At 40.1% G+C, this 24750-nt stretch overlaps 1 protein-coding gene across 1 annotated transcript in view; it reads left to right on the top strand.

Moving 5' to 3' along the window:
• The window catches only part of PRDM5 (PR/SET domain 5), a 306280-nt gene that overhangs the window by 161437 nt on the left and 120093 nt on the right, over positions 1-24750 (top strand). Inside the window, exons 11-13 of the mRNA XM_082253594.1 lie at positions 3198-3291; positions 14398-14558; positions 20503-20596. Of these exons, the coding sequence (XP_082109720.1) occupies positions 3198-3291; positions 14398-14558; positions 20503-20596 (349 nt within the window). The remainder of the gene's footprint in view (positions 1-3197; positions 3292-14397; positions 14559-20502; positions 20597-24750) is intronic.

Genomic DNA, 24750 nt, shown 5'->3' with positions numbered 1-24750 from the left:
GTGGCACGGTCTCGGGATCCTCTGGCCGACACCAGAGACGCATTAGTGTTTTTTTGGAGTCAGTATCGTCTGATTTATGTCTCCCCCCTCTCAAACTTCTGCCAAGACTCCTGTGCAGGATTGAGGCAGAAGGCATTACAGTTATTCTAGCGGCTCCAGACTAGCCTCACCAGTCTTGGTACGCCGATCTGGTACGGCTGGTCGCCCATGCTCCTTGGAAGCTTCCTCTCAGGGAGGATCTGTTGTCCCAAGGGCCAGTCTTCCACCCTGCTTTACAGTCACTGGCTTTGACGGCTTGACTGTTGAAAACCAGGTACTTAAGGATAGGGGTTGGTCTGAATTGGTCTGAATTGGTGATTACAATGCTCTTAAAAGCTAGGAAATCTACTTCTAGGAAGATCTACCATCGTACGTGGAAGACGTACATCGCGTGGTGTGAGTCCCTCGGGGTTCCTTCATGGGAGGGTTGAACAGAAATTGGCCTTGAGTACCATCAAAGGCCAGGTGTTGGCTTTGGTGGTCTTCTTTCAATGACCCTTGGCCACACACTCCCTGGTGCGTACCTTTTTTCAGCGTGTTCACCATTTGGTTCCTCCAGTGCAGTCTCCGTTGCTGCCTTGGGACCTCATTTTGGTGCTTTCGGCCCTGCAGAAATTTTCTTTGGGAGATTCTCTTGTTTACGATCTCTGAGAAGGCGGGAATGAAGACATTGTGTTGACTGGCGGCGTTATCCTGTCATTCACCTTACTTGGTGGTTCACGGAGATAAGGTGGTTCTTTGCCCCTGTCCATCATTCCTTATAAAGGTTGTCTCTGATTTCCATTTGAATGAAGACATTGTGTTGCCTTCCCTGTGTCCCAGGCCAAAAAAATAAGGAAATTGCCTTGCATGCCTTGGATGTGGTTCAGGCAATTAGGGTGTACCTGGCAGCTATGGAGTCTATGGCCTATTCAATTAGGGGTCAGGTTCATCCTTTCCCTGTTAAGGCGCACTCTACCCAGGTGCTTAGTTCCTCCTGGACCTTCCGTCATCAAGTGTCAGTGATACAGGTTTGCAAGGCGGCCACCTGGCCGTCTGTGCACACTTTCACAAAGTTTTATAAAGTGAATGTGTTGGCATCTGCGGATGCTTTTTTTTTTGGCCGCAAGGTTTTGCAGGCTGCTGTTTAGAGGACCTGGTCCTCTTTGAGGGTGTTTTGTTTTTTTCAGGTGAGCTCCAGTTGTTTATGGCTGAGCTCCATGTTACCTGGTTAGCTACGGTTTATCCTTGGGAATTTTTTCTTGCTGTTGCCACCCCTCATGTTTGACACTGCTTTGGGACGTCCCAATTGTCGAAAAGATAAGGAGCTGTGTCCATTAATGAACAAAAGAGAAAATGGGATTTTTGACTTACCTTGAAATGTTGAGCCCTGGTTTATATATTTTATATCTGATGCCCAAGTTTTTATTTCTAAGTTAGACAGCCTTTCTGAATACATACTAAGCTAATCACTTGCCAGTTATGAAACTTTTTTAGTCACCTACTGGCTGCAAGTTTGGGAATTCCATTTATTTTCCTCTAACATTTTATATCATAGAACAGTTCATGGAAGTCATGGAACACTGCAGTGTTTTTATTTGAAACTCATTATTTGTACATTATAATGTGTTGAATATATATGTAAAATATATTGGTATAAAAAAATACCAGATTATAAAATATTAGAAGTAAAAACTTATCATAGTCTTTTGCCTTGTGATCACCCAGTAATGGGTAAAACCATTTAGGCATGCAGTTGCTATAGTTTTCACCCTCTTTTGGTTTAGATTTGGTGAAGTAGACCAAAAGGAACAGAAGTCCCTTTCACTAGACTGCACTTTATTTTAGACAACTACTATATTGCTGTATCAAGGGCGTAGAATTACAAACATGAATGCACATCAAAAATGGGAAAAACGCTGATAGCACCCTATAACAGGCACCTACAGATTCCTGCACACCAGGTCAATTTTTCAATGTCACGAATGCTGAGACTATCTATTGGCCAGCGAGGCTGTCCATTACAATAGTAAGGCATTGAAGATAAGAGGAGATGGGGCCTGGCTATTAACCCAGCAAGCAGGGGGATATATGCATACCAGAGCACTTCTGGGTTTGGGGCACCAGGGTCACTGCTTTGGAAAAAAAGCCTTGACATACAGGTGCCTGGAGGTAGCAGGTTAACATTTTTCCCACTTCAGGTTTGCTTTAAGGCATACCTCCACTAAAAACATCTGTAGAATGAGCCCTGGAAATTTGTTTTGTGGAAATAACCTTTCTAGGAGGGTATACTCTTCTGTATGCACACCCTAGCACAGAGGTTTTGAATCTTTTGTCAGCTCATAATTCACAGTAAAATGCATGAGGTGGTGGTGATCAACATAAAATTTTAAAAAGTAACCACAGACTCTTTAACTACTTAAGGACCAGGCCTATTTGTGAAGCTTGTTGTTTGCAAGTTAAAATCAGTATTTTTTTTGCTGGAAAATTACTTAGAACCCCCAAACATTATATATATATATTTTTTAGCAGAGACCCTAGAAAATAAAATTAAGATTATTGCAATACTTTATGTCACACCGTATTTACGCAGCAGTCCTAAAAACACAATTCTGGCCCCCTCAAAATCTGAAGGACAGTAAACTGACCCTTTATTCAGAAAGTTTGACACCTGGTTTAGCTGTTTGGATGTATCAATGACAATTTTGCAATCTGTCAATATAGTATTGCTGCTTCATAGAGTAATTTAGGCTTCTCCAGTAGTTAGCAATCATTAATTTCATAACTATATTAACAAATAATATTGTTTCCAGTATTCATGTAATAATTTTGTATACTCTGTTCCATTTGTTCCTATGTTCTAATTTCAGTAAATGTAAACGCCACCCTTCATCCAATAATGCATGTGAGTTTATGCTCCAAACATAAGGCAATTAATTTTTACTGAATAACATTATGACTAATAATTGTTTTGTACCTTATATAAAAAAAAATTAACAAATAATCTGTGAAGATTAGAAATTTATATATTATAGTACTTCATAGTAGTTCTGAATTTTTCCCTTACTCCATTTAAACATATTCACTGTTATTAATCCCAACTCATTGCAATTTCACTGCAATTATCACAATTAGCCTGAATAATTTCTGTGAATCTTTTCTTTGTAATCTGCTTGCAGACTCATTCTGAGGAGAGACCATTTCAATGTGAGGAATGCAAGGCTTTGTTCCGCACTCCTTTCTCACTGCAAAGGCACCTGCTAATACACAACAGTAAGTGCAAATATGAGGCCAAAAGGACACCATCAATTTACATATGTATATCCCCTTTTTGAACTAAGAGGAACTCCTTTCCTCAATTACACAATATTTCAGTGCACAACAAAAAGATTAATTAGAGGGTATAATGCAAATCAATAACGTGACATTAAACAAGAGTTTTAACTGAAGACATTGTTAAAAGGTGCTTGAGATCTGAACCTCTTGCTCCCTTTTACACTCCAGTTCTGCCTTTAGCTTTTTGTTGGGCCATATACACACACAATATCATAAAATGTGCTGCTTTATTCACTGGGTTTGGGAACAATTATCTAAGCTGTGTCACATCAATAAAGAAGTAAATAAATTGAGGAAAAGACTGAAAACGATCTCTGTAGTAAAGTACAGAGGTTTTTTCTTCTTTTAACACTGATGAGGTCAGGTTTCTTCCCTGTGTAATTTAACGTTTTATAACAAATAAAAGTACTGTTTCATGACAATCAGCTGCAAAACATAATTTATTATGTGTTAAAATAATGTTTTTTGCTGACTGATTTTGATACTATTACCAAAATCTGTTTACTCCCTCCCTGTATTTTAAAGGTAAACAGTTTTGTACAAGTGTAATAATAATTTGTCATTAATGTAACTTTTTTTTTTTTTACAATCAAACCCCTGTCTCATACTTAGGTTAATATACAAGAATAAAAAATGTCCTAGCGCAAGACTTCAATATCACAGATTGTATTATTTTCAATAATTTATTTTTAAAAATAAAAAGTTCTCCTCTCCCTCCTTGCAATCTTTACAGGTCCCAGAAGATTGCCCGGCCATTCTGAATGTGCATCGCAACTCGTGCAGTGCGCACCTGGCTGTGATGTCGCAAACTGCTGGGTGCCCATGCTAGTAATTTTGGTGCCAGGGAGAGCTGAGGGAGAGAACAGAGGCTTCGGGCAGCCACATCGCTGGATCAGGGGAAAAGGGGAGTGTGTGTTTATAGAAAGTCTACAGCTATAGTTTTTGTAGCTGCCGACTTTTAATAATCACAGAAACGACTGTAACTCGGCTTTAACATTACTGTTAGTAACATTACTGTCTTTACCACTTTAAATCCATATTCATCCTTGTATTATAAGGTTTGCAAACTACTTTGTAAAGCTAACACAGAGCTTACAAGGGAAAAATGGATGAATGGCTGCACACTTCTGAAGTATGCCAGAATCTTTATTGTAGTGATTAACAAATAAAAGCATATACAGCATAGAGAGCACCAGGAGATAAAAATGTTAACGCGCTTCACACACTTAATCATAAGTGTTAAGATTAAGCGCTGTTATGTGCGTGAAACACGTTAACATTTTTATGAAACCTGGTGGTAACAATGGTGCTGCATTTTTTACCATAAATCTTTATCACAAAATAAAAAACAGAGAAGAAACAATATTATGCAACATGCTGCAATAGCGGTATACCATATGTATAGGCATAGTAAATTCAGAATAAATAATTTTTCCAATGAACAAATCATACAAAGGTAGGGTAGAAAGGTATTAGGGAAATATAATCATCTTGTGTTCTGTGGTGTGAACAAATTATTTGAATTTGAAGTGACAAAACAAATGCATAATTCGTAAAGGTTATGAACAGTGAAACTTAGGCACAGAGTACAATTTTTTTTGGATAGATTGCCAGTGTGTTATACAATGGGAAGCTTTGAAGGATGATTTATTTCCCATTGGGAGGTGGTTCACTTAATATCTTATATATGAAGGAGATTACTTTGCGTTCTGCATTGGGGCCATGATAACATTTTAATAGGTGCCGTAGTGAAGGTTTGTCATGCCAGGTTTGTCATGCCAGGAGATCCATGAGAAGCCAGAACATATTGATAGATACATGTTAAAGTTCTTAGGCTCGATGCCAAACCGGGCATATAAGTGATGAAATGAACTGAGATGAGATGAACATCAGTGTATAACTCTGCCAAGATCCAGTGAGTTAAGGAGAGGTCTGGTATTTTGTGTTCCCACGACGAAAGGAGTAATGCTGTTAAAAATGTTTTCAATATACCTTTGGTCAACTGAGTGAGAGCTTTTCATTTGTTTACTGTTTCATTGACCGTATCTACGAAAGAATAAGGGTAAGATGCTGCAACAGTAAGGAGATGTTGTACTAGCCATGTGTTCTATTGACAGCAAGGAAATCTGATGTGTAGGTTGCTATTATTGTTTTGCCTGGTCAAGGATGGTTGCTCTGTAATATGCTTGGATATCAGGAGCTCCAAGTCCAGTGTAGAATACAGGGATGCATAATATGGAGCGTGTTACTCTGGGACGTTTTCCTGCCCAAGTAAAGGAAGTTAAGATTGATTGAAGTTTAGTTGGATGTGTAGGGAGGAATGGAAGAGGAATAGATTGAAATATTAATAATAAGGAAAGAGGTACATCTTGGCCAGGGCTATACAGCCAGCCCATGAGGTATGCACTGAACGAAGTTCCCAGGGTATGTGTTAAAGTTTCATAAGTAAATTGGTGAAGTTAATCCAGAGAAGATTAGCTGCAGATGATACTTGATAAATGCCTAAATATGGGAGTATAGAGCAAAAAAAAAATGTGGCAATACAGAAAAATAAAAAATCATACTTCACCCCTTAGGAAAAATTAGGGGATGAGGAGTATTAGAACAGGTCGTCTGAGCAGTAAATCTGTGGAGTAAGAAAAGGACAGATTACTTAGCTTGAGTGCTTCCCTTTGTATCCCAGTGTTCAGAAGGTTGTGTAGGAGGTTGACGCTGTTTGGGGGTAGGCAGAGAAGCAGTGATGGGACACCAGTTGATCAACCTTTTAATCACATCCTTTGGTGTTATTATGTGGATTGTTTGGCTCTGGTAGGAGACCAAAAGCTATGCTGGGAAGCCCATTTGTACAGTATGTGACGGTCTCTGAGCAACATGGTAACCGCAGTGAATATAAGACAGCAAAAAAAGGAAAAATTTGCGTATGGTTCAAAATGTACTTGAGAAAATCTTGCAGCCGACACATTTTGCTCTTTTACCGAAAAGATATGTACGTGGGCCTATACGTCCTTAGGGATGGCCGTGAATAAGTGTCTTGGCTTGAGAACTCAATGAGCTTGATTGATGCCGATATCATGAGATGCGAGATGAGGGAAAAGCTTAGGAAAGAGCTGTTGGAAATACGAAATCCGCTGATTGGGTTTGACAGACAGAAATGTCACTTAATTTAATATTGTTTCTTCTAGAGGGATCCTCCAAGTCAGGAATTTTGGATTTGAGGTGTAGGAGTTCCTGTGTGTTACTATCATGGGCATCAACTATCTCATGCCTTTGTGTGATCACTCATTTGTCTCTCTAAATAATCAGTGCGCTCCTCGATATCATCAACCCTGAAGAGCAATTGAGATATTAATATGCATAATTCTCTATGGAGCTCTTTTTGCAAGGGTAGGGGCTTTCATTTTAGTGTAGGCTGAACAATCACTGGTTGGAAGGGCAGGCAGTGATTCAGAGCATTTCTCCTTAGTGTTTGAGGGAACTAGTGAAGCCCAGTGTTGTTTTTTATATAGTGCAGTCTTGCCAGGGGAGCGAGCAGGATTAGCAGCTCTTTTACCTCCATCTTTGGCAGGCTGTGGAGAGGTAGAGGGGTCAGATGGCGCGCTGTCCATATTATCCTGGCTGTCAGAATAGCTCTGTGCTCCGGCATCCTCCTGTGATTGTGAGCTGAGTCCTGCTCCAGTTCCATCTTGTCCGTGCTGCATGACTGGGGATGAGAAATAGTGTTTCTGGCAGTGAGGTCCTTGTAATTGACCTATTTTTTCCTAAACATGGCGTCTGGGTGCGGTAAGAGAACAGGAGGATGGCGACATCACAGGATCTCATGCACCACCACTGGCTGCAACAAGACAGGGCACACGAAGGGGGAGGGGGGGCACGCAACTAGTTTCTGAGGCCCAGCCTCCTTCACTCTCACTCGCTCTCTCACTCTCCCATACTGGTCACTGGAAGTTCAACATGGCACCTCATGGCAAAGAACTCTCTGAGGATCTGAAAAAAAAAGAAGTTGCTCTACATAAAGATGGCCTAGGCTATAAGAAGATTGCTAAGACCCTGAAACTGAGCTGCAGCATGGTGGCATAGACCATACAGCGATTAACAGGACAGGTTCCACTCAGAACAGGCCTCACCATGGTCGACCAAAAAAGTTGAGTGCACATGCTCAGTGTCATATCCAGAGGTTGTCTTTGGGAAATAGACGTATGAGTGCGGTCAGCATTGCTGCAAAGGTTGAAGGGGTGGGGGTCAGCCTGTCAGTGCTCAACCCATACTCTGCACACTGCATCAAATTGGTCTGCATGGCTGTCATTCTAGAAGGAAGCCTCTTCTAAGGATGATGCACAAGAAAGACCTCAAACAGTTTGCTGAAGACAAGCAGACTAAGGACATGGATTACTGGAGCCATGTCCTGTTGTCTGATGAGACCAAGATAAATGTATTTGGTTCAGATGATGTCAAGCGTGTGTGTCAGCAACCAGGTGAAGAGTACAAAGACAAGTGTGTCTTGCCTACAGTCAAGCATGGTGGTGGGAGCGTCATTGTCTGGGGCTGCATGAGTGCTGCTAACACTGTGGAGCTACAATTCATTGAGGGAACCATGAATGCCTACATGCACTGTGACATACTGAAACAGAGCATGATCAGAGACTGGGCCGCAGGGTAGTATTCCAACATGATAATGACCCCAAATACACCTCCAAGATGACCACTGCCTTGTTAAAGAAGGTGAGGGTAAAGGTGATGGACTGGCCAAGCATGTTTCCAGACTTAAACCCTATTGAGCATCTGTGGGGCATCCTCAAACGGAAAGTGGAGGAGCACAAGTTCTCTAACATCTACCAGCTCTGTGATGTCATCATGGAGGAGTGAAAGAGGACTCCAGTGGCAACCTGTGAAGCTCTGATGAACTCCATGCCCAAGAGGGTTAAGGCAGTGCTGGAAAATAATGGTGGCCACACAACACTTTGACACTTTGGGCCCAGGATATTGTCACTTAGGGGTGTACTTAATTTTGTTGCCAGCGGTTTGGACATTAATGGCTGCGTGTTCAGTTATTTTGAGGGGACAGCACATTTACACTGTTATACAAACTGCACACTTACTACTTTTCATTGTAGCAAAGTTTTATTTCTTCAGTGTTGTCACATGAAAAGATATAAAAGAAATCTACAAAAATGTGAGGGGTGTACTCACATTTGTGAGATACCGTATGTACTGAGTTCATAGTCACAGGTAGTTCTCTCTAGGTCTCTTGGGTAATTTTTTATGAGTGATATTAAAAGCTATTTTTTTTTTATTAAAATAAAAAATATGTTGTACTTACCTTCTCTGTGCAACTATTTTGCACAGAGCGGCCCCTTACCTCCTCCTTAGGCAGTTCCTCTGTCGTAAGCCATGTGCTATGGGGGCACCTGTAACAGGCTTATTGCATCCATAAGCACACAGCACTGGTAAGCTAGACCCCCACTCCCTCCTCACAGGCATTTGACTCTGTGAGACCAGGAAAGAGGAGAATGATGCTGCAGCCAGGACAGCTCAGGATCAGTGAGAGGGGGCAGGTATCTATTTAGGGTTGTGGGGGCGGGGGGGGGGGGGGGTTCTGTGGAGGCAGCTAGTGGGGCCTTTTTTTTCCTTAATGAAGGAAATGCTTTAAGATAAAAAAAAAACAGTTTAACTTTAGAATCACTTTAAAAATACATACTTCAATAGAATTGTATTTATTTTTATAAAACCAGAGCTTGGCGCTCACTTTAAGTAATTAAAACCAGAGCTTAGAGCTCACTTTAAGTAAAACTTCATGTAAATCAGGAGTGTCAAACTAATTTTCATTGCAGGCTGCATCAGAATTATGGTTGCCTTCAAAGGGCCAGTTGTGTTTGTAAGACTATATAAACGTATCTACTATTCATCATATTAATAATTGCCTCTGCATTCAATTTATTACTGGTTTTATAACTGGTTGTAGTAAACTTAAGATTTAAGCTGTGAAGGGCAGGTGCAGATCGGCACAGAGCCCACCCACACTCCTGTAGCAAATTATGTAAGTCTGAAAAAGAGGGCCGCACAATGCTGGTATCATCCACAAGAAACTTGTTGTAATTTGCAGATTGAGCCAAGCTATCATCCATTTTCTCAGCTTTTTTTTTTTTCTCTAGCCCAAGACTTTAAGCAAAGTTTTATTTACACAGATTTCAATACTTATAAATGCAGTGTTCATTATGCATTTTTTTTTTCCAATTAATGCATGGCTGTATTAAGGGTTAAATACTATAAATGCCTGGAGTTCAGCTTTAATGAAATGTCACTATAACAATTTTTGTTAGAATCTACTTTAAAAAATACTACAAATGTAATTTTATCTGTATGATCTCTATAAATCTGTTTGATCTCCAATTAGATTTCACTGGTGAAGTGTAATTATTTGCTTGATTTCATATATATATATATATATATATATATATATATATATATATATATATATATATACATACAGTATTTTACTTTATTTTATATACTAAATATTGTCACTCCTACATAAAGGCCTAACTAATTGCATGAAAAAAAACATGGTTCCTCATTAACATTGGCCCATGACGGTCTTTTTTAGAGTTTGACATGGCCATTTACAAATTAACTTTTTATGGTACACCTTAAATCAAAGGGTTTACTGCTGTAAAAGCTTGTATAAATACAGTTGTATAATAATATATTACAATCTATTAGTTATATCTATGTTTTTGGTATGTAAAATACACTAGCAGTGGTAATTTGTTGTTTCGGTCTGTCTTCTGATCAGCTTAGTTGAATGTTTATGAAGGAAAACTAGCATCATATAGCTGCATATTGTTATTTTACTAGTATGCCAAAATGCATTTGAAGCAAATAAAAATTTGAAAAAGATAGATAGATAGATAGATAGATAGATAGATAGATAGATAGATAGATAGATAGATAGATAGATAGATAGTAAAGCTAATGTCAGCATTTTATTTTGAAGAACTATTTAATCAAATGTGTAAAATATTAGAGTGTTTTAAATAGAACCTTCTTAAAAACACAGGAAGACATCTTACTTCCTGGTGAGATCAATAAGAAGTCTTGATAAATAGACCAATAAACATCCTATATAGTCTAGGCAAACCACATATTTATTATGTTGGCTCCACAGATGATGAAGAAGAGTGGATGTCTTCTATCTCCAGCACAAAACAAATCCTCTATAGGACACATCACAAGCAAAAAGCAGACATGTTTTTCTAATTGGACATTATCACAAATCTGGCTTCCATTAAAGGACATGTGGTTACTGGCCTCATCCTTTTCTGGGCTATACATTTGCAGAAAACATTGATCTGTAAAATTATTGTAATTTTTTAAATATTTCTAGGAATGCATATTAATTCTGAAAGTAGGAAAAAAAAGTGCTAAACTGATTATATTGAAGAATAGAGCCACATTTGCTGGGTAAGTTATATGCTTATTTTACATGAAATTTGAAATAGTTTTAGACATTTAAAGTAACTGATCTGTACGGGAGATAGTAGCTGAGGCAAATTATACATTCTTGTGGATGCAGAATTCAAAATTGCTATCTATGTTTAAGCGCTCAATCAAACGGGTGCTAAAACCCATCCTCCATGCTGAGTCGCTTTTTACTGCATGTGCATCCACCTTGGAACTGTGTGTAGGCAGCCCAGAGAACTGAATGCAGATTCAGCGGCTGCCCAGACACACCGTGTGCATGAATCCAAAAGCACATTATCTGCATTCAAGTCTGTGCACCCGCTCCTGCCCGCATGTCAGAGTTTGACATGCAACTGTGCCCTATTGTACTTATAAAGTAGTGCAAAAAAAGAGGAGGTGAGGAGAGAAAGCACCACTGTCTAAGCATAGTATATGTGACAATGCCGGTAAAGAAATGTCAGAAACATAAGTTTTGCACTCACATACACAAGATGAACACAACATGTCAGTATGTATAGTGATGTCGGCTGGCAGCAGTTTCTGGAATCCTCCAGTGGACATGGAACAATAAAGAAGAGGAAAAGAAGAAACCTCTGTCTAAGTGTAGTAAGTAGTGAAAGAACTCATAGAAAATGGTGAAAGAGTATATATTGCGCTCCCATAAATGGCAGGAGTATATGGCATCTTAATAGGTCTACTGCAAAGACCTTGTCAGGTGCAAACTCATACTTCAGTATACGACCGTACTAGTGGACCTAATTTTTTGGGTTCTCATCTGGATATAAAATCATCAAAGCAAAAAAGGAAGACAACCAACTCTAAGTGTAGCGTTAGTGAAGGAGGGTGTGTAGAGGAGAATATAAATGCACTCACATTTGGGAGCTGAAGCAATGACATTACTCATAGGAGGATTCCAGAAACCACTGCCAGCCCACATCATTTGCATTCATCTTTGTGTATGTGAGTGCAATAACTACCTTTCTTATATTTTTTCATCCGTATCATCATGTATACTTTGCTTAGACAGTGGCACTCTCTCTTCTCCTCTTTTATTGCCTTACATGTACTGACAAGAAGACTCCAGAGCTGACGCTGTGGAAGTATGTTCTTTTCCAAACAAGTAGTCTTTATTTTTATGAGGACTAATTTTTCCCACCTTTCCTTGTGGAGCATTGTACTCGTTTTTACTCTGTTTTGCGATGGGCTACACACATTACCCCTCCTAGGGTCAGTGTTTGTGTATTACATTTTCTACTTATAAAGCAGTAATGTCCGTGTAAGTGCATTAAAAGTCCCAAAGACTTAAAATATTTTAAACAACATCCTCGGGAGGATCGGTTTATAGGGGAACGGGATTATGCGATACCCAGACAATGTAAGTATTGGAACATTAACACGAAAGGTGAAAATATATTAAAATGTTTGGTATTTTTATTATCAAACACAGCATTTAAATGGTGTGTTTGATAATAAAAATACTAAACTTTTTTTTTATATATTTTCACCTTTCATGTTAATGTTCCTTTAATTACAGTATCTCACAAAAGTAAGTACACCCCTCACATTTTGTAAATAGTTTATTATATTGTTTCATGTGACAATACTGAAGAAATTACACTTTTCTACAATGTAAAGTAGTGAGTGTACAGCTTGTATAACAGTGTAAATTTGCTGTCCCCTCAAAATAATTCAACACTCCAGCCATTATTGTCTAAATCGCTGGCAACAAAAGTGAGTACACCCCTAAGTGAAAATGTCCAAATTGGGCTCAAAGTTAAAATATTTTGTGTGGCCACCATTATTTTCCAGCACTGCCTTAACCCTCTTGGGCAGAGCTTCACAGGTTGCCACTAGAGTCCTCTTCCACTCCTCCATGACTACATCACGGAGCTAGTGGATGTTAGAGACCTTGCGCTCCTCCACCTTCCATTTGAGGATGCCTCACAGATGCTCAATAGGGTTTAGGTCTGGAGACATGCTTGGCCAGTCCATCACCTTTACCCTCAGCTTCTTTAGCAAGGCAGTGGTTGTCTTGGAGGTGTGTTTGGGGTCGTTATCATGTTGGAATACTGCCCTGCGGCCCAGTCTCAGAAGGGAGGGGGATCATGCTCTGTTTCAGTATGTCACAGTACATGTTGGCATTCATGGTTCCCTCAATGAACTTTAGCTCCCCAGTGCCGGCAGCACTCATGCAGCGCTGGACAATGACACTCCCACCACCATGCTTGACTGTAGGCACGACACACTTGTCTTTGTACTTCTCATCTGGTTGCCACCACACACGCTTGACACCATCTGAACCAAATAAGTATACAATATGTATACAAAAATATCTAAATATTGCATATGGAACACTGTTCAAACACACACAATAATAAATAATAATAAATAATAAGAAGTGCAAACTGTGACTTCCAATGCCATAATAAATGTAAAGTCCAGGAATATCCCAAAATGTTTGTTAGAAAAAAGATAGTCCATCCACAAAACACACTTTGTATTCAAATTACACCACTACTGCAAATTTGAGGATGCTTGCCAAATGGTAATGACCCCCATTTGGCAAACAAGCTGGATTTGGATTGACCCCCATGCCCCCGATATGTCACAAATGGCAAAATGTGTTGAGCAGAGCTGGAGGCACTTACATCATCATGCGCACTGTTTCCCAAAAAAATGTGGGGACTTATAGGAGTGTAAGAGGACAATGTTTCTCTGCCCTACTCCTCTATTATGAAGAGAGCTGCCAGAGTAGTATAATGCATAATAATCCATAGCCCCCCCCCCCCACAACAAACTCCCACAATTGTTGGGGGGGAATGGATATGAGAAAAAGGCTCTTTTCCTCCAAAATTAAGATAACTTGTCTCCCCACCCTCTTGCATGTGGCCTGGACTAGTATAGGAACAGGGATGCATGCCATCTGCCCTTCTTTTCCGGGATACCCAGGCTGCATACCTTGATAGGGGTCTGGCTGGAATATTAAAGAAAACCCTATGTTGCTTTTTTTTTAAAGTATACCTTTTAAATAATCTGACAGTCCTTAATTACAATAAAAAATGTTAATATAGTTGCCTTATGTAAATGTATCCTTAATCAAAATGTCAAGCAATGTAAACCATTGTTAATCATGACGATCCACTGTCCAACGTTCTTTCCCCACTGCCAAAATAACCTGCTGCCTGACCGTATTTTCCTTCTGCACTCCTGTTGGAAATTACAAATCCCCTATGCTGCAGTAATATAAACACAAGGGATTCTGGGTGATATTGTTGACTAAATATGGTCATGACATATATAATATAGTCAATGACATTGCCTAGGATCTCAGGCTGTTTCCTTACATTACAGCAGCTGGAGATTTGAGTGAGCAAACTGGCCAGTTTGGGCCAGTGTGTTTGGCAAACGGACTGGATTTTCTATTTCTTGTCTATTAAAGATTTTATGTATTTCCTGGTGGTCATTATTATTTTGTACATGCTGTATATTGTCTTCCATTTGTAAACAAAATGCAGACAGATTAGCTATTGAACAATTTTTTGTTAGTTGTATTTGTTTCAAAACATTTTATTTATTAATTCTAAGGTGAACGCACGTTTAAGTGTGACCACTGTGATGCTACATTTAAAAGGAAAGACACGTTAAATGTTCACATACAAGTTGTCCATGATGGCCACAAGAAGTACAAATGTGATCTTTGTGACAAAGCCTTTGTGACCCCTTCAGTTCTAAAGAGCCATAAAAAAGTAAGTGTCCTTGTTCTTCTTTCTCACAAATGTAATTTATTGGTTCTTTTCATTGCCGTTTGTTAGGATCTCCAGGAAAGGGATAGTTGAGATCTAACACTACATTCCCAATTTTCTTATCATGACACTACTGTATCAGATATAATATGAATTGATAAACTTTTTTTCTTCCTGTTCTAACAGCAGTAGAAATGGCATTTTAGCAATATGAAATATATAATATATCAGCTAAAACTGTATTCACCTCAAATTTTTAAGACGGAATGTTTTTTAATTCTTACGTCTGTTATCTTTCGGGACCATTTTTTTTTTTTGGGGGGGGGGGGGGGGGGGAGTTGGGGGATGATACCAAATCTTTAAAATCTGTGACAAATTCTCTTTTAGGGTGACTGTTTAGTAATAATCAGTACTAGGGTGACTGTTAAATAATAATCAGTCAGCAGATTCCATTTTTTTTGTTTTAAATATAGTGAGGAAACAACAAAATCAACCTATTTCAGAAAAATACTTCCAGTTGGGGAAAGGCTGGAGCCTCCATCAATCCGTTATTGCCTGTGTCATATACAGTATATATATATATATATATATATATATATATATATATATATATATATATATATATATATACGTATACACTGCTTATTGGGTAAAATTCTCATGCTGGATATCTTTATGATATGGACTGGGTAATGTGTTAGGAACAAAAGCATGCCACATATTTTAATTGAAATGAAAATTATCACTCTACAGAGGGCTGAATTTAAAGACTCCCGAAAATGAAAGTGAGAAAATGATGCAGCAGGCTAGTCCATTTTGATGAAATTTTATTGCAGCAACTCAAAATAATACTCAGTAGTTTCTATGGCCCCCAAGTGCTTGTATGCATGCCTGACAATGTCGGTGGGAAAGGCTCCTAATGAGATGACGGATGGTGTCCTGGGGTATTTCCTCCCAGATCTGGACCAGGGCATCACTGAGCTTCTGAACAGACTGAGGTGTAACCTGGCAGCGTAACATAATGTCCCAGAGGTTTTCTATTGGATTTAGGTCAGGCAAGCGTCGGGGGCCATTCAACGGTATCAATCCCCTCATCCTCCAGAAACTGGCTTAATACTCATACTCTCGCCACATGAGACCGGCTTCTTCAGACTCTTTTACGTATGTAACTTGTGCTCAGGGTGAACCTGCTTTCATCTGTGAAAAGCACAGGGTGCCCATAGTTGACCTGCCAGTTCTAGTGTTCAATGGCAAATGCCAGTCAAGCTCCACAGTGCCAGGCAGTGAGCACAGGGCCCACTAGAGGACACCAGGCTCTTGGACCACCCTAATCAAGTCTGTTTCTGGTTGTTTGGTCAGGGACATTCACACCAGTGGCCTGCTGGGCGTCATTTTGTAGGGCTCTGGCAGTGCTCATTCTGTTCCTCCTTGCACAAAGGAGCAGATACCGATACTGCTGATGGGTTTAAGGACCTTCTACAGCCCTGTCCAACTCTCCAAGTGTAACTGCCTGTCTCCTGAAATATCCTCTATGCTCCTAGGACTGTGCTGGGAGACACAGAAAACCTGGAGGAGTTGGACTGCTTGTGCGACCTCTATAGGGTCCAGGTATTGCCTGATGCTACCAGTAGTGACACTGACCCTAGCCAAATGCAAACCTAGTGAAAAACATTCAGAAACGATGAGTAGGGAAAAAAAAGTCAGTGGCCTCCACATGTAAAACCATTCCCGTTTTGGAGGTTGTCTCATTGTTGCCCATCTAGTGCACATGTTGATAATTTCATTAACACTAAAGCAGCTGAAACGAATTAACCACGCCCTCTGCTACTTAAGTGACCAGACTTGATGCTGTACTTGATGCTTAAATGACTTGATACTATACTCTGAATAAAAAGTGTTCCTTTAATTATTTTGAGCATACAGTATCTCACAAAAGTGAGCACACCCCTCACATTTTTGTAAATCTTTTAGTATACCTTTTCATGTGACAACACTGAAGAAATTACACTTTGCTACAATGTAAAGTAGTGAGTGTACAGCTTGTATAACAGTGTACATTTGCTGTCCCCTCAAAATAACTCAACGCACAGCCATTAATGTCTAAACCGCTGGCAACAAAAGTGAAAATTTTAAAATTGGGCCCAAAGTGTCAATATTTTGTGTGGCCCCAATTATTTTCCAGCACCGCCTTAACCCTTTTGGGCATGGAGTTCACCAGGGCTTCAGATGTTGCCACTGGAGTCCTCTTCCACTCTTCCATGGCGACATCACGGAGCTGGTGAATGTTAGAGACCTTGCTCTCCTCCACCTTCCGTTTGAGGATGCCCCACAGATGCTTAATAGTGTTAAGCCTGGAGACATGCCTGGCCAGTCCATCACCTTTACCCTCAGCTTCTTTACCAAGGCAGTGTTTGTCTTGGAGGTGTGTTTGGGGTTGTTATCATGTTGGAATACTGGCCCAGTCTCCGAAGGGAGGGGATCATGCTGTGCTTCAGTATGTCACAGTACATTTTGGCATTCATGGTTCCCTCAATGAACTGTAGCTCCCCAGTGCCTGCAGCACTCATGCAGCCCCAGATCATGATACTCCCACCACCATGCTTGACTGTAGGCAAGACACACTTGTCTTTTGTACTCCTCACCTGGTTGCTGTCACATACGCTTAACACCATCTGAACCAAATATGTTTATCTTGGTATCATCAGGCCACCGGACATAGTTCCAGTAATTAATGTCCTTAGTCTGCTTGTCTTCAGCAAACTGTTTGCAGGCTTTCTCGAACATTAGCTTTAGAAGAGGCTTCCTTCTGGGACAATGGCCATGCAGACCAATTTAATGCAGTGTGCTGCGTATGGTCTGAGCACTGACAGGCTGACTCCCCACCCCTTCTACCTCTGCAGCAATGCTGGCAGCACTCATGTGTCTATTTCCCAAAGACAACCTCTGTATATGACGCCAAGCACGTGCACTCAACTTCTTTGGTCGACCATGACGAGGCCTGTTGTGAGTGGAACCTGTCTTGTTAAACCACTGTGTGGTCTTGGCCACTGTGCTGCAGCTCAGTTTCAGGGTCTTGGCAATCTTCCTATTGCCTAGGCCATCTTTATTTTGAGCCATGAGGTGCCATGTTGAACTTCCAGTGATCAGTATGAGAGAGAGCGATAACACCAAATTTAACACACCTATTCACTATTCACACCTGAGACCTTGTAACAGTAACACATGTGTTATTACTCTATGTACTGAGGTGCGTTAAATGTTGTAGGCTAGGTTTTGGAAGTTTTTGCACCTTATTCAAAATTAGTAGGCTGCCTAATGCAACAGACTGGTGTGACCTAGCCATTAGGCCGCCATTAGGGAAAAAAAGCCAACTTATGTTGTCAACTCTGTACCATAGATCCCCCTGTCCCTTCCCCCTTCCCAGACAGGCTGCAGAGGTGGAGGACAAAAGGATGAGACACTATGGCAGCTACAAAGGGGAGGGGGAAATTCAGTACAGTGACAATTGCACAGACCTCCATCCCATTTAGCCACCAAAGCACTACAGACACTACAGACATTCTTATGCAGCCACCTGTGCCAAAGACCCCCCCCCCCCCCCTTTTATAAGCTCCAGCAACTTAAAACTTTTTGGAAGAAAGAAAGGGACCTCAGAAAGCTCCATCATTGCTTTACAATCACAGCAGTGGTGGAATTACCAGGGACATGAAGGTCACACTTGCTGCAAGGCCCTGGCATTCTACCACTGACGGGGGGCCCCAGAGGGGTTTCTGGTCACAGGGCTCTGAGCTGAGAGTGTCTTTCTCATACAGCCCACTGACAGTTCCCCCCCTCCCTCGCACAGATGGGAGAGGAGAGAGCGGACATGTCTCTTCTCCTCCTGCCCCTCTCCTCCTGTGTGCACCGTGGGAAGTGTAAAGCTAAGCAGCTGAATTTGATCATTCAGCTGCTGGGCTTCATTCTTCCCGCAGTGCACACACAGAAGGAGAGGGGTGGGAGGAGAAGGAGCAGATCGTCTCTCACATCTCCCATCTGTTTGATGGAGGGGGAATTGTCAGTGAAGGCTCTGGGGTGTATGAGAGAGACACTCTCAGCTCAGAATCCTGCTGAGGAGGCACTGATAGGTAGCACTGATAGGCAACACAAATGGGCATCACTGATAGGCTGCACTGATAGGCATCATTGATGAGCACTGATAGGTGGTACTAAAAGGCAGCACTGATAGGCAGAATTGATGAGCACTGATAGGTGGCGCTGATGGGCACTGATAGGCGGCATTGATGAGCACTGATAGGCAGCACTGATAGGCTGCGATAATGGGGCTGTTCTAAAAATCAGGGCACTGTCTGTTAATGGCTCTTTTTTCCTCACACAGACACAGCGTGAGAGGAAGGGACTGACGATAACCTGCAAGTCTGTTTAAATGTGATTAGCTGATCACATGATAAAGGGCTGCTGCGACTGGCCTTTTACTGTGATCTGTTATCAGCTGTGTCTGAAGGTGTGCATGCAAGGAGGAGGGGCAGGGAAGGAACAAAGAGGGACATGGCAGAGGAGGGGCAGCCCAAAAGATGGTCATTTGTTTTGTGATTCTCAGCCGCAAATGTCTGAAGTCAGCAGGCACTACAGAAGCAGGGAGGATCTGTAGCAGTGTTCCCAGTGTCCTGAAACTTGCAGGACTGATCATGGGACACAGACTCTGTGTGCCAGGGTGCAAAATTGTGGGACTGTTTTGCAGGATCTGGGATACTTGGGAAGTATGTGAGTGCCACTGCCACTTGTAAACACAGAAGCCACAGAGGAAGTAATCCACTAAATCCTTTTAAACTCTGAATGATGGCATCATGCAGTGCAAAGCGCAGGAGAGAAAATAAGTAGTGAAAGTCTTTTTCTGCCGGGGTTCATTATTACCATTGGCAGCAGAAAATCAGTGAGCTTTTAAGGTGGGGCTACATTGGTTGGCTGTTGGCTCCGTGTGGACCCTAAACCTTCCCCGCTTCCTCTTGCATGGAACAATTACCCATCTTTTGTTGGAGAACAACCTTGCCACATTGTGTCACCTTTATTTGGTTTGAAGCCACACACATATATTCCCGACCTGAGGTCTGTTGACTAGAATAAATAAATATCTGGTCCAGTTGCATTTTGAGGGCTTTACTGGTAAAATGTTACTACAACAAAATTCTTAGGTTACAATCAGTTTGCAGCATGTCTGAAAGAAGTGTACAATGCAGAACATTCTCCTTCTTCTAATAACTTTTCATTTAGTGAACACACAAGTGCAGAATACTTCTCATTGTGACAGTCATCTTCCCCAGATGTAACAGACTGTTTAGCAAGGTGTTACTCACTCATGGTGTCCTTCACCACACACAAAGGAGATCCTTCAAAGACCCTGGAGCCACTCCAAACCAAGCAAGGAAACCCACTAGGCAAGGGTCAGGGAGGTTAAGGTTTCTTTGTCTGTTCCAAAGTCTCCTTACCCACCACCCTGGGTAGTTCAGTCCTTCAGAGGGCTCTTTAGGTCAGCTCCAGCTCAACACTATATCTCTGCAGCTCAGGGTTGTCCTGCTCCCAAACCCAAGTGCACTGGGCCCCACCCACAGCTGGCATGTAAAGAGGCACTATCCCCACCCACTACATCACTACAAGAGGGGCAACAGTTAAAGGGAACTAACAGCTGCCAGCAAATGGACACAGCAGTGCATCCCTACATGAAAACACTGTGCTAGTGCAAAACCTTTGCTGGCAGGTATGTGCCTTGTGACAAAAAAAAAAGACCTGATAAGCAGTATCTACGCTAGTGTGTTCTAAATATTTATTTTAGAGGAATGGAAAAAATCCCTGGTTACGATCAAAAAATGTTTATCTCAGAAGTATTCTGGTTTGTTAACGGCTAAGTGATTACTACATTTTGCACATATTTAAAACAGTATTTTTTCTGCAGACACACACAGGAGAAAAAGAAAAGATTTGCCCTTACTGTGGTCAGAAGTTTGCAAGTAATGGGACACTCAGAGTCCATATAAGAAGCCATACAGGTATGGATATTGTTTTGTTTAAAGTATATGTGAATATTTTCTTTCAAAACAATACAAAATAAAATAGAAATGTAAAGCAATATATATATATATATATATATATATATATATATATATACTGTACATACACACACACAGCATCTCACAAAAGTGAGTACACCCCTCATATTTTTGTAAATATTTTACTATATCTTTTCATGTGACAACACTGAAGAAATTACACTTTGCTACAATGTAAAGTAGTGAGTGTACAGCTTGTATAACAGTGTAAATTTGCTGTCCTGTCAAAAAAACTCAACACACAGCCATTAATGTCTAAACTGCTGTCAACAAACGTGAGTTCACCCCTAACTTGAAATGTCTAAATTGGGCCCAATTATTATATATATATATATATATATATAAATATATATATAAAATATATATATATATATATATATATATATATATATATATACTGGGCTTGGATAGGTAGAAAACAGTAGTGCACTGATCATCCTGGTGAATGGCTATGCACTGGGGTGTGGCAGCATACAAGTCTAATCATTGGATGACAGACAGGCTGTTCTCCCAGCACAGCCAGAAAACTGACCACGCTTACTATGTTCCCCTCAGCGTCTACAGTATAATCTGTGACAGTTTTTCTCCTCAAACAACACTACATTTTCTGAAACTCCCTTCCCAGCCACACTGGGCTCTTTGGCATTTCCCTCTACTCCTCTCCACACTATTTTTGCTCTGGCAGGCCCTCCCTGCACAGTACAGTCTCTGGCAGCTTTCCTCCCACTGTCTTTTCACACTGATTATAACTTTGGCCAGTAAGATTGCCTTCTACACAAATCTCTTTCCACAATACAGCCTATGGCATTTAGCACTATACACTTATGATGCCATTCACTTACTATGGTATATTACCTCGAAGTTTGTGGCTGCTTCCTTGTCACCTTTTCCACCTGTCCCAATGTCTAATTATATATCTTCCATTCTCTACAATTTTATGCTTTCTGTAATATTTTGTCTCAAAAGATTGATGTGTTTTACATACATTACCACTGATCCCTGTAGAAGATGTTACTTGCTAAAAACTGCATCAAATATGCACTTAGCAGGATTTAATGCTCCACATTTACAGTACATGCATGTGCGTGGATGTTGTCTCAAACAGTACAGTTTGTAGTATAATGGTCACTTTGGCATGGAGGAAGGCAAAGCCAGGAATTCAAATGGGTGTCCTCCCTGATCTGAAACAGCATTATTTTTTCTTAGCCTTTAACATTGATAGCTAAAAAGTAACTATTTTAAGCAATATTAAACCCAAAAGCAAACATTTATTATATCGCAGCTTACCAATTCTTAGATGTGATATCTGCATTCAATTTCCTTTTTTTTTTTTACTTTTCTTCTATTTTCATCTGGTGATCCAGCCAGTAAGTCTGTTGTTTTTCAAAAGAACAATCTTTTCAGCAGAATGTATCAGTTACAGAAATGAGACAAACCATTTAACTTTGGCAGGTGTGCTTACAGTTATGGGCTTTTATTTATTTATGTAAAATCTTTATCCCAAACTGTTTGCTGTAACTGCTTCAATTTGTTATTGTATTTTAATCTGCTAGTACATCTTCTCCCCCTAGACTGACCATGCTGCAATCCAAAGGTGCCCCCAGTGCTTCTTTCATCCAGTGTGAGGGCATTATAATACTGGAGGTGTGTTACTGGCCAGATCACGAGATGAAAAACAAAAAAAAAAAGCAAAAGAAAACTGATTCAGCCACTCATCTAATAATAAGCTGCAATATGTTAAATGTTTGGATTTGGGTTTAATACCACTTTAAAAGGGCCTTTTAAAATTGGAATTTATAGCTCACTTATTTATGTGTCAAATATTTTGCTAAAACATGCATACAAAAAACAATATTTTATTATTTATTATCAGTTTTTGATGTTTTTATTGTTAAAATTGGCTCTAATTACTAACTGTTTGTTATGTTTTAATTAAACTGGTGGCTACCTCTATTTTATTGTGCTTCTTTTGTGGCTTGAATGCATATGGTATGTGTTTCCAATACACCCTTTTTTTTTTTTTTTAATGCTGTATTTGTTTTTGAGACCGTTCATGCAGCAATTTGTTGCAATCTCTGCTCATTGTATACCTTTAATCTTATCATATGAATATTAACATGGACCAAGTTGCGGTGATTTTTTTAGAGAGTATGTAGGCAACGCAGTGTGTCTGCTTATGATCGGTCTCACATATTACCAGGTACCCTTTCATCTTTTGTATCAGTATATGTGCTATCAGCACTCTTTATGGTTTACACTGTTGCTTGTTCAGATTGTGTCTGTTTCATAACAGATCTATCACTCCTCTAAACACTTAGCTATTGGTTTGACCGTTCTATTCACTTTAAAGTGATCGCTATCTGAATTCTCTTTCTGCTTCTGACTTTTCTGTGTAAAAATGTTGCAACTCCTGACATCTATAGCACTGTTATAACACAGTAGCTGGATCCCAGAGTCATCATCCTTTAATTCATAGAAATACAAATTGCGCCAAACTCCTCAGTTCAATTTAAAAATGTGCACTTAGTCCTGATTTACAAATTTATACACCCAAAAGTGAGAAAAGCCTGGAAAGTTACAATTTACAGTTCATTTATTCATGCATACAGTAAAAACTTTGTCAAATACTTTCATTTATACTTTTCTATTGAGTTACTAGCTAAGAATTGTGTAAATGCTTATCTTAAAGTCAATACCTTTTTATATTAGTTTTGGTGGGGCAGGGATAGCATACCTGTCAGGTATTTATTGTTAAATGAAGTAGAAGAAAAGTGTAGAGCGCTTGATCCTCTTGGCTGGCCTGAAGGTTGCCAAAAGCAGAAAATATTAAGTTCAGATTTTATTCAGACTTGCATCATAAAAATCCAAAACATTTTGGGGGTTTAGAGGGCCCACTTCATCGTGGTTTGGAAGTGTTGAACAAATGTGTACTGAGCTGAAAAAATTGGAGGTAATTAGCATGATTAGTCCAGATGTTGGTTGTTTTTTTTATTTATTTATTTTTTTTTTACCAGGGACATTTTATTTCATTATTATTTTACAATGCAGTTCTAGTCATTTAGCAATAACCAGGAGGCAGTAGGAATCGTTCCTGGTCATATAGTATTTGTAATAACCAATAGTAGCGGTACTGATACAGATTGACCTTGGTCTTCAGTCATTCTGAATGAATTACTTTGTTTATGTATGCACCTCAGCTCTATTCAGGCAGTTGAGGTGTAGAAAGCTTGCACTATGAACCATTTTTTTCACAGACTTTTTCTGCCAGCTAGATCATAAATAAAAACAAGAACAATTGAGTAATGCCCATGATACTTTTTTATTTTCATTGGAAGAAAGAGATTCTGTAGACAGGTTTCCTTTATACACATAACGAGTTGTCGTTAGGAGCACCTTCCTGAATTGACAGGACTAATCTGTGTACTAATGTTAGTATTTATATGTATACACTGTTGGTTTTCATGTAACTGTTACTATAATGGTGATTAAATAATATATTCTTGTAATTTTAGCTTTACCTCAAATTATCTCCTGAGAGAACCATGATCACAGAGTATGAAACCTAAGTTGATAGCATGAGATAATTTGCCCCTGTCCCTTACAGGGCAAATCAACCTACTTAAGATGAAGGTCCTTCCTGCCATTCTCTACATTGTGAGGCATTCCCTTATTTGGATCCCTAAATAAAATATGAAACGATTCAGTTTGGCTGTCACCTCTTTTCTATGGGGCCCAAGACATAGATTCAAATTAGCTGTGCCTCAAATGCCCTGGACACAGAGAGGATTAACTTGCCCCGACCTTTTTAAATACTTACTTGCTGCATTATTCTCACATGCTCATAAGTGGCTAATGTCTGCTGGCTCTAATGTCTCTGTGGTCCTAGAAGCTGCTTGCCTAGGTTCCTTTGAGGCCCTAAGAAATCTCCAATACCGGTGTTTGGCCAGTGCACTTAACCTGAACTATGAAGGCTGTTCTCAAAGCCTGGGATGCACCCTTCACGGCTTACCACAGGTAAGCATATATATCTCTTCAAACCATTCTTTGGTTAAACCCCCAAGCTCTTGGAATTCTTTTCCATCCCCGATCCAACT

The sequence above is a fragment of the Pelophylax lessonae genome (genome assembly GCF_965119305.1).
Source record: "Pelophylax lessonae genome assembly, chromosome: 1".
Classification (NCBI taxonomy): Eukaryota; Metazoa; Chordata; class Amphibia; order Anura; family Ranidae; genus Pelophylax; species Pelophylax lessonae.
Note: the sequence above shows the minus strand (reverse complement) of the source record. Positions and strands in the feature narration are given on the sequence as shown.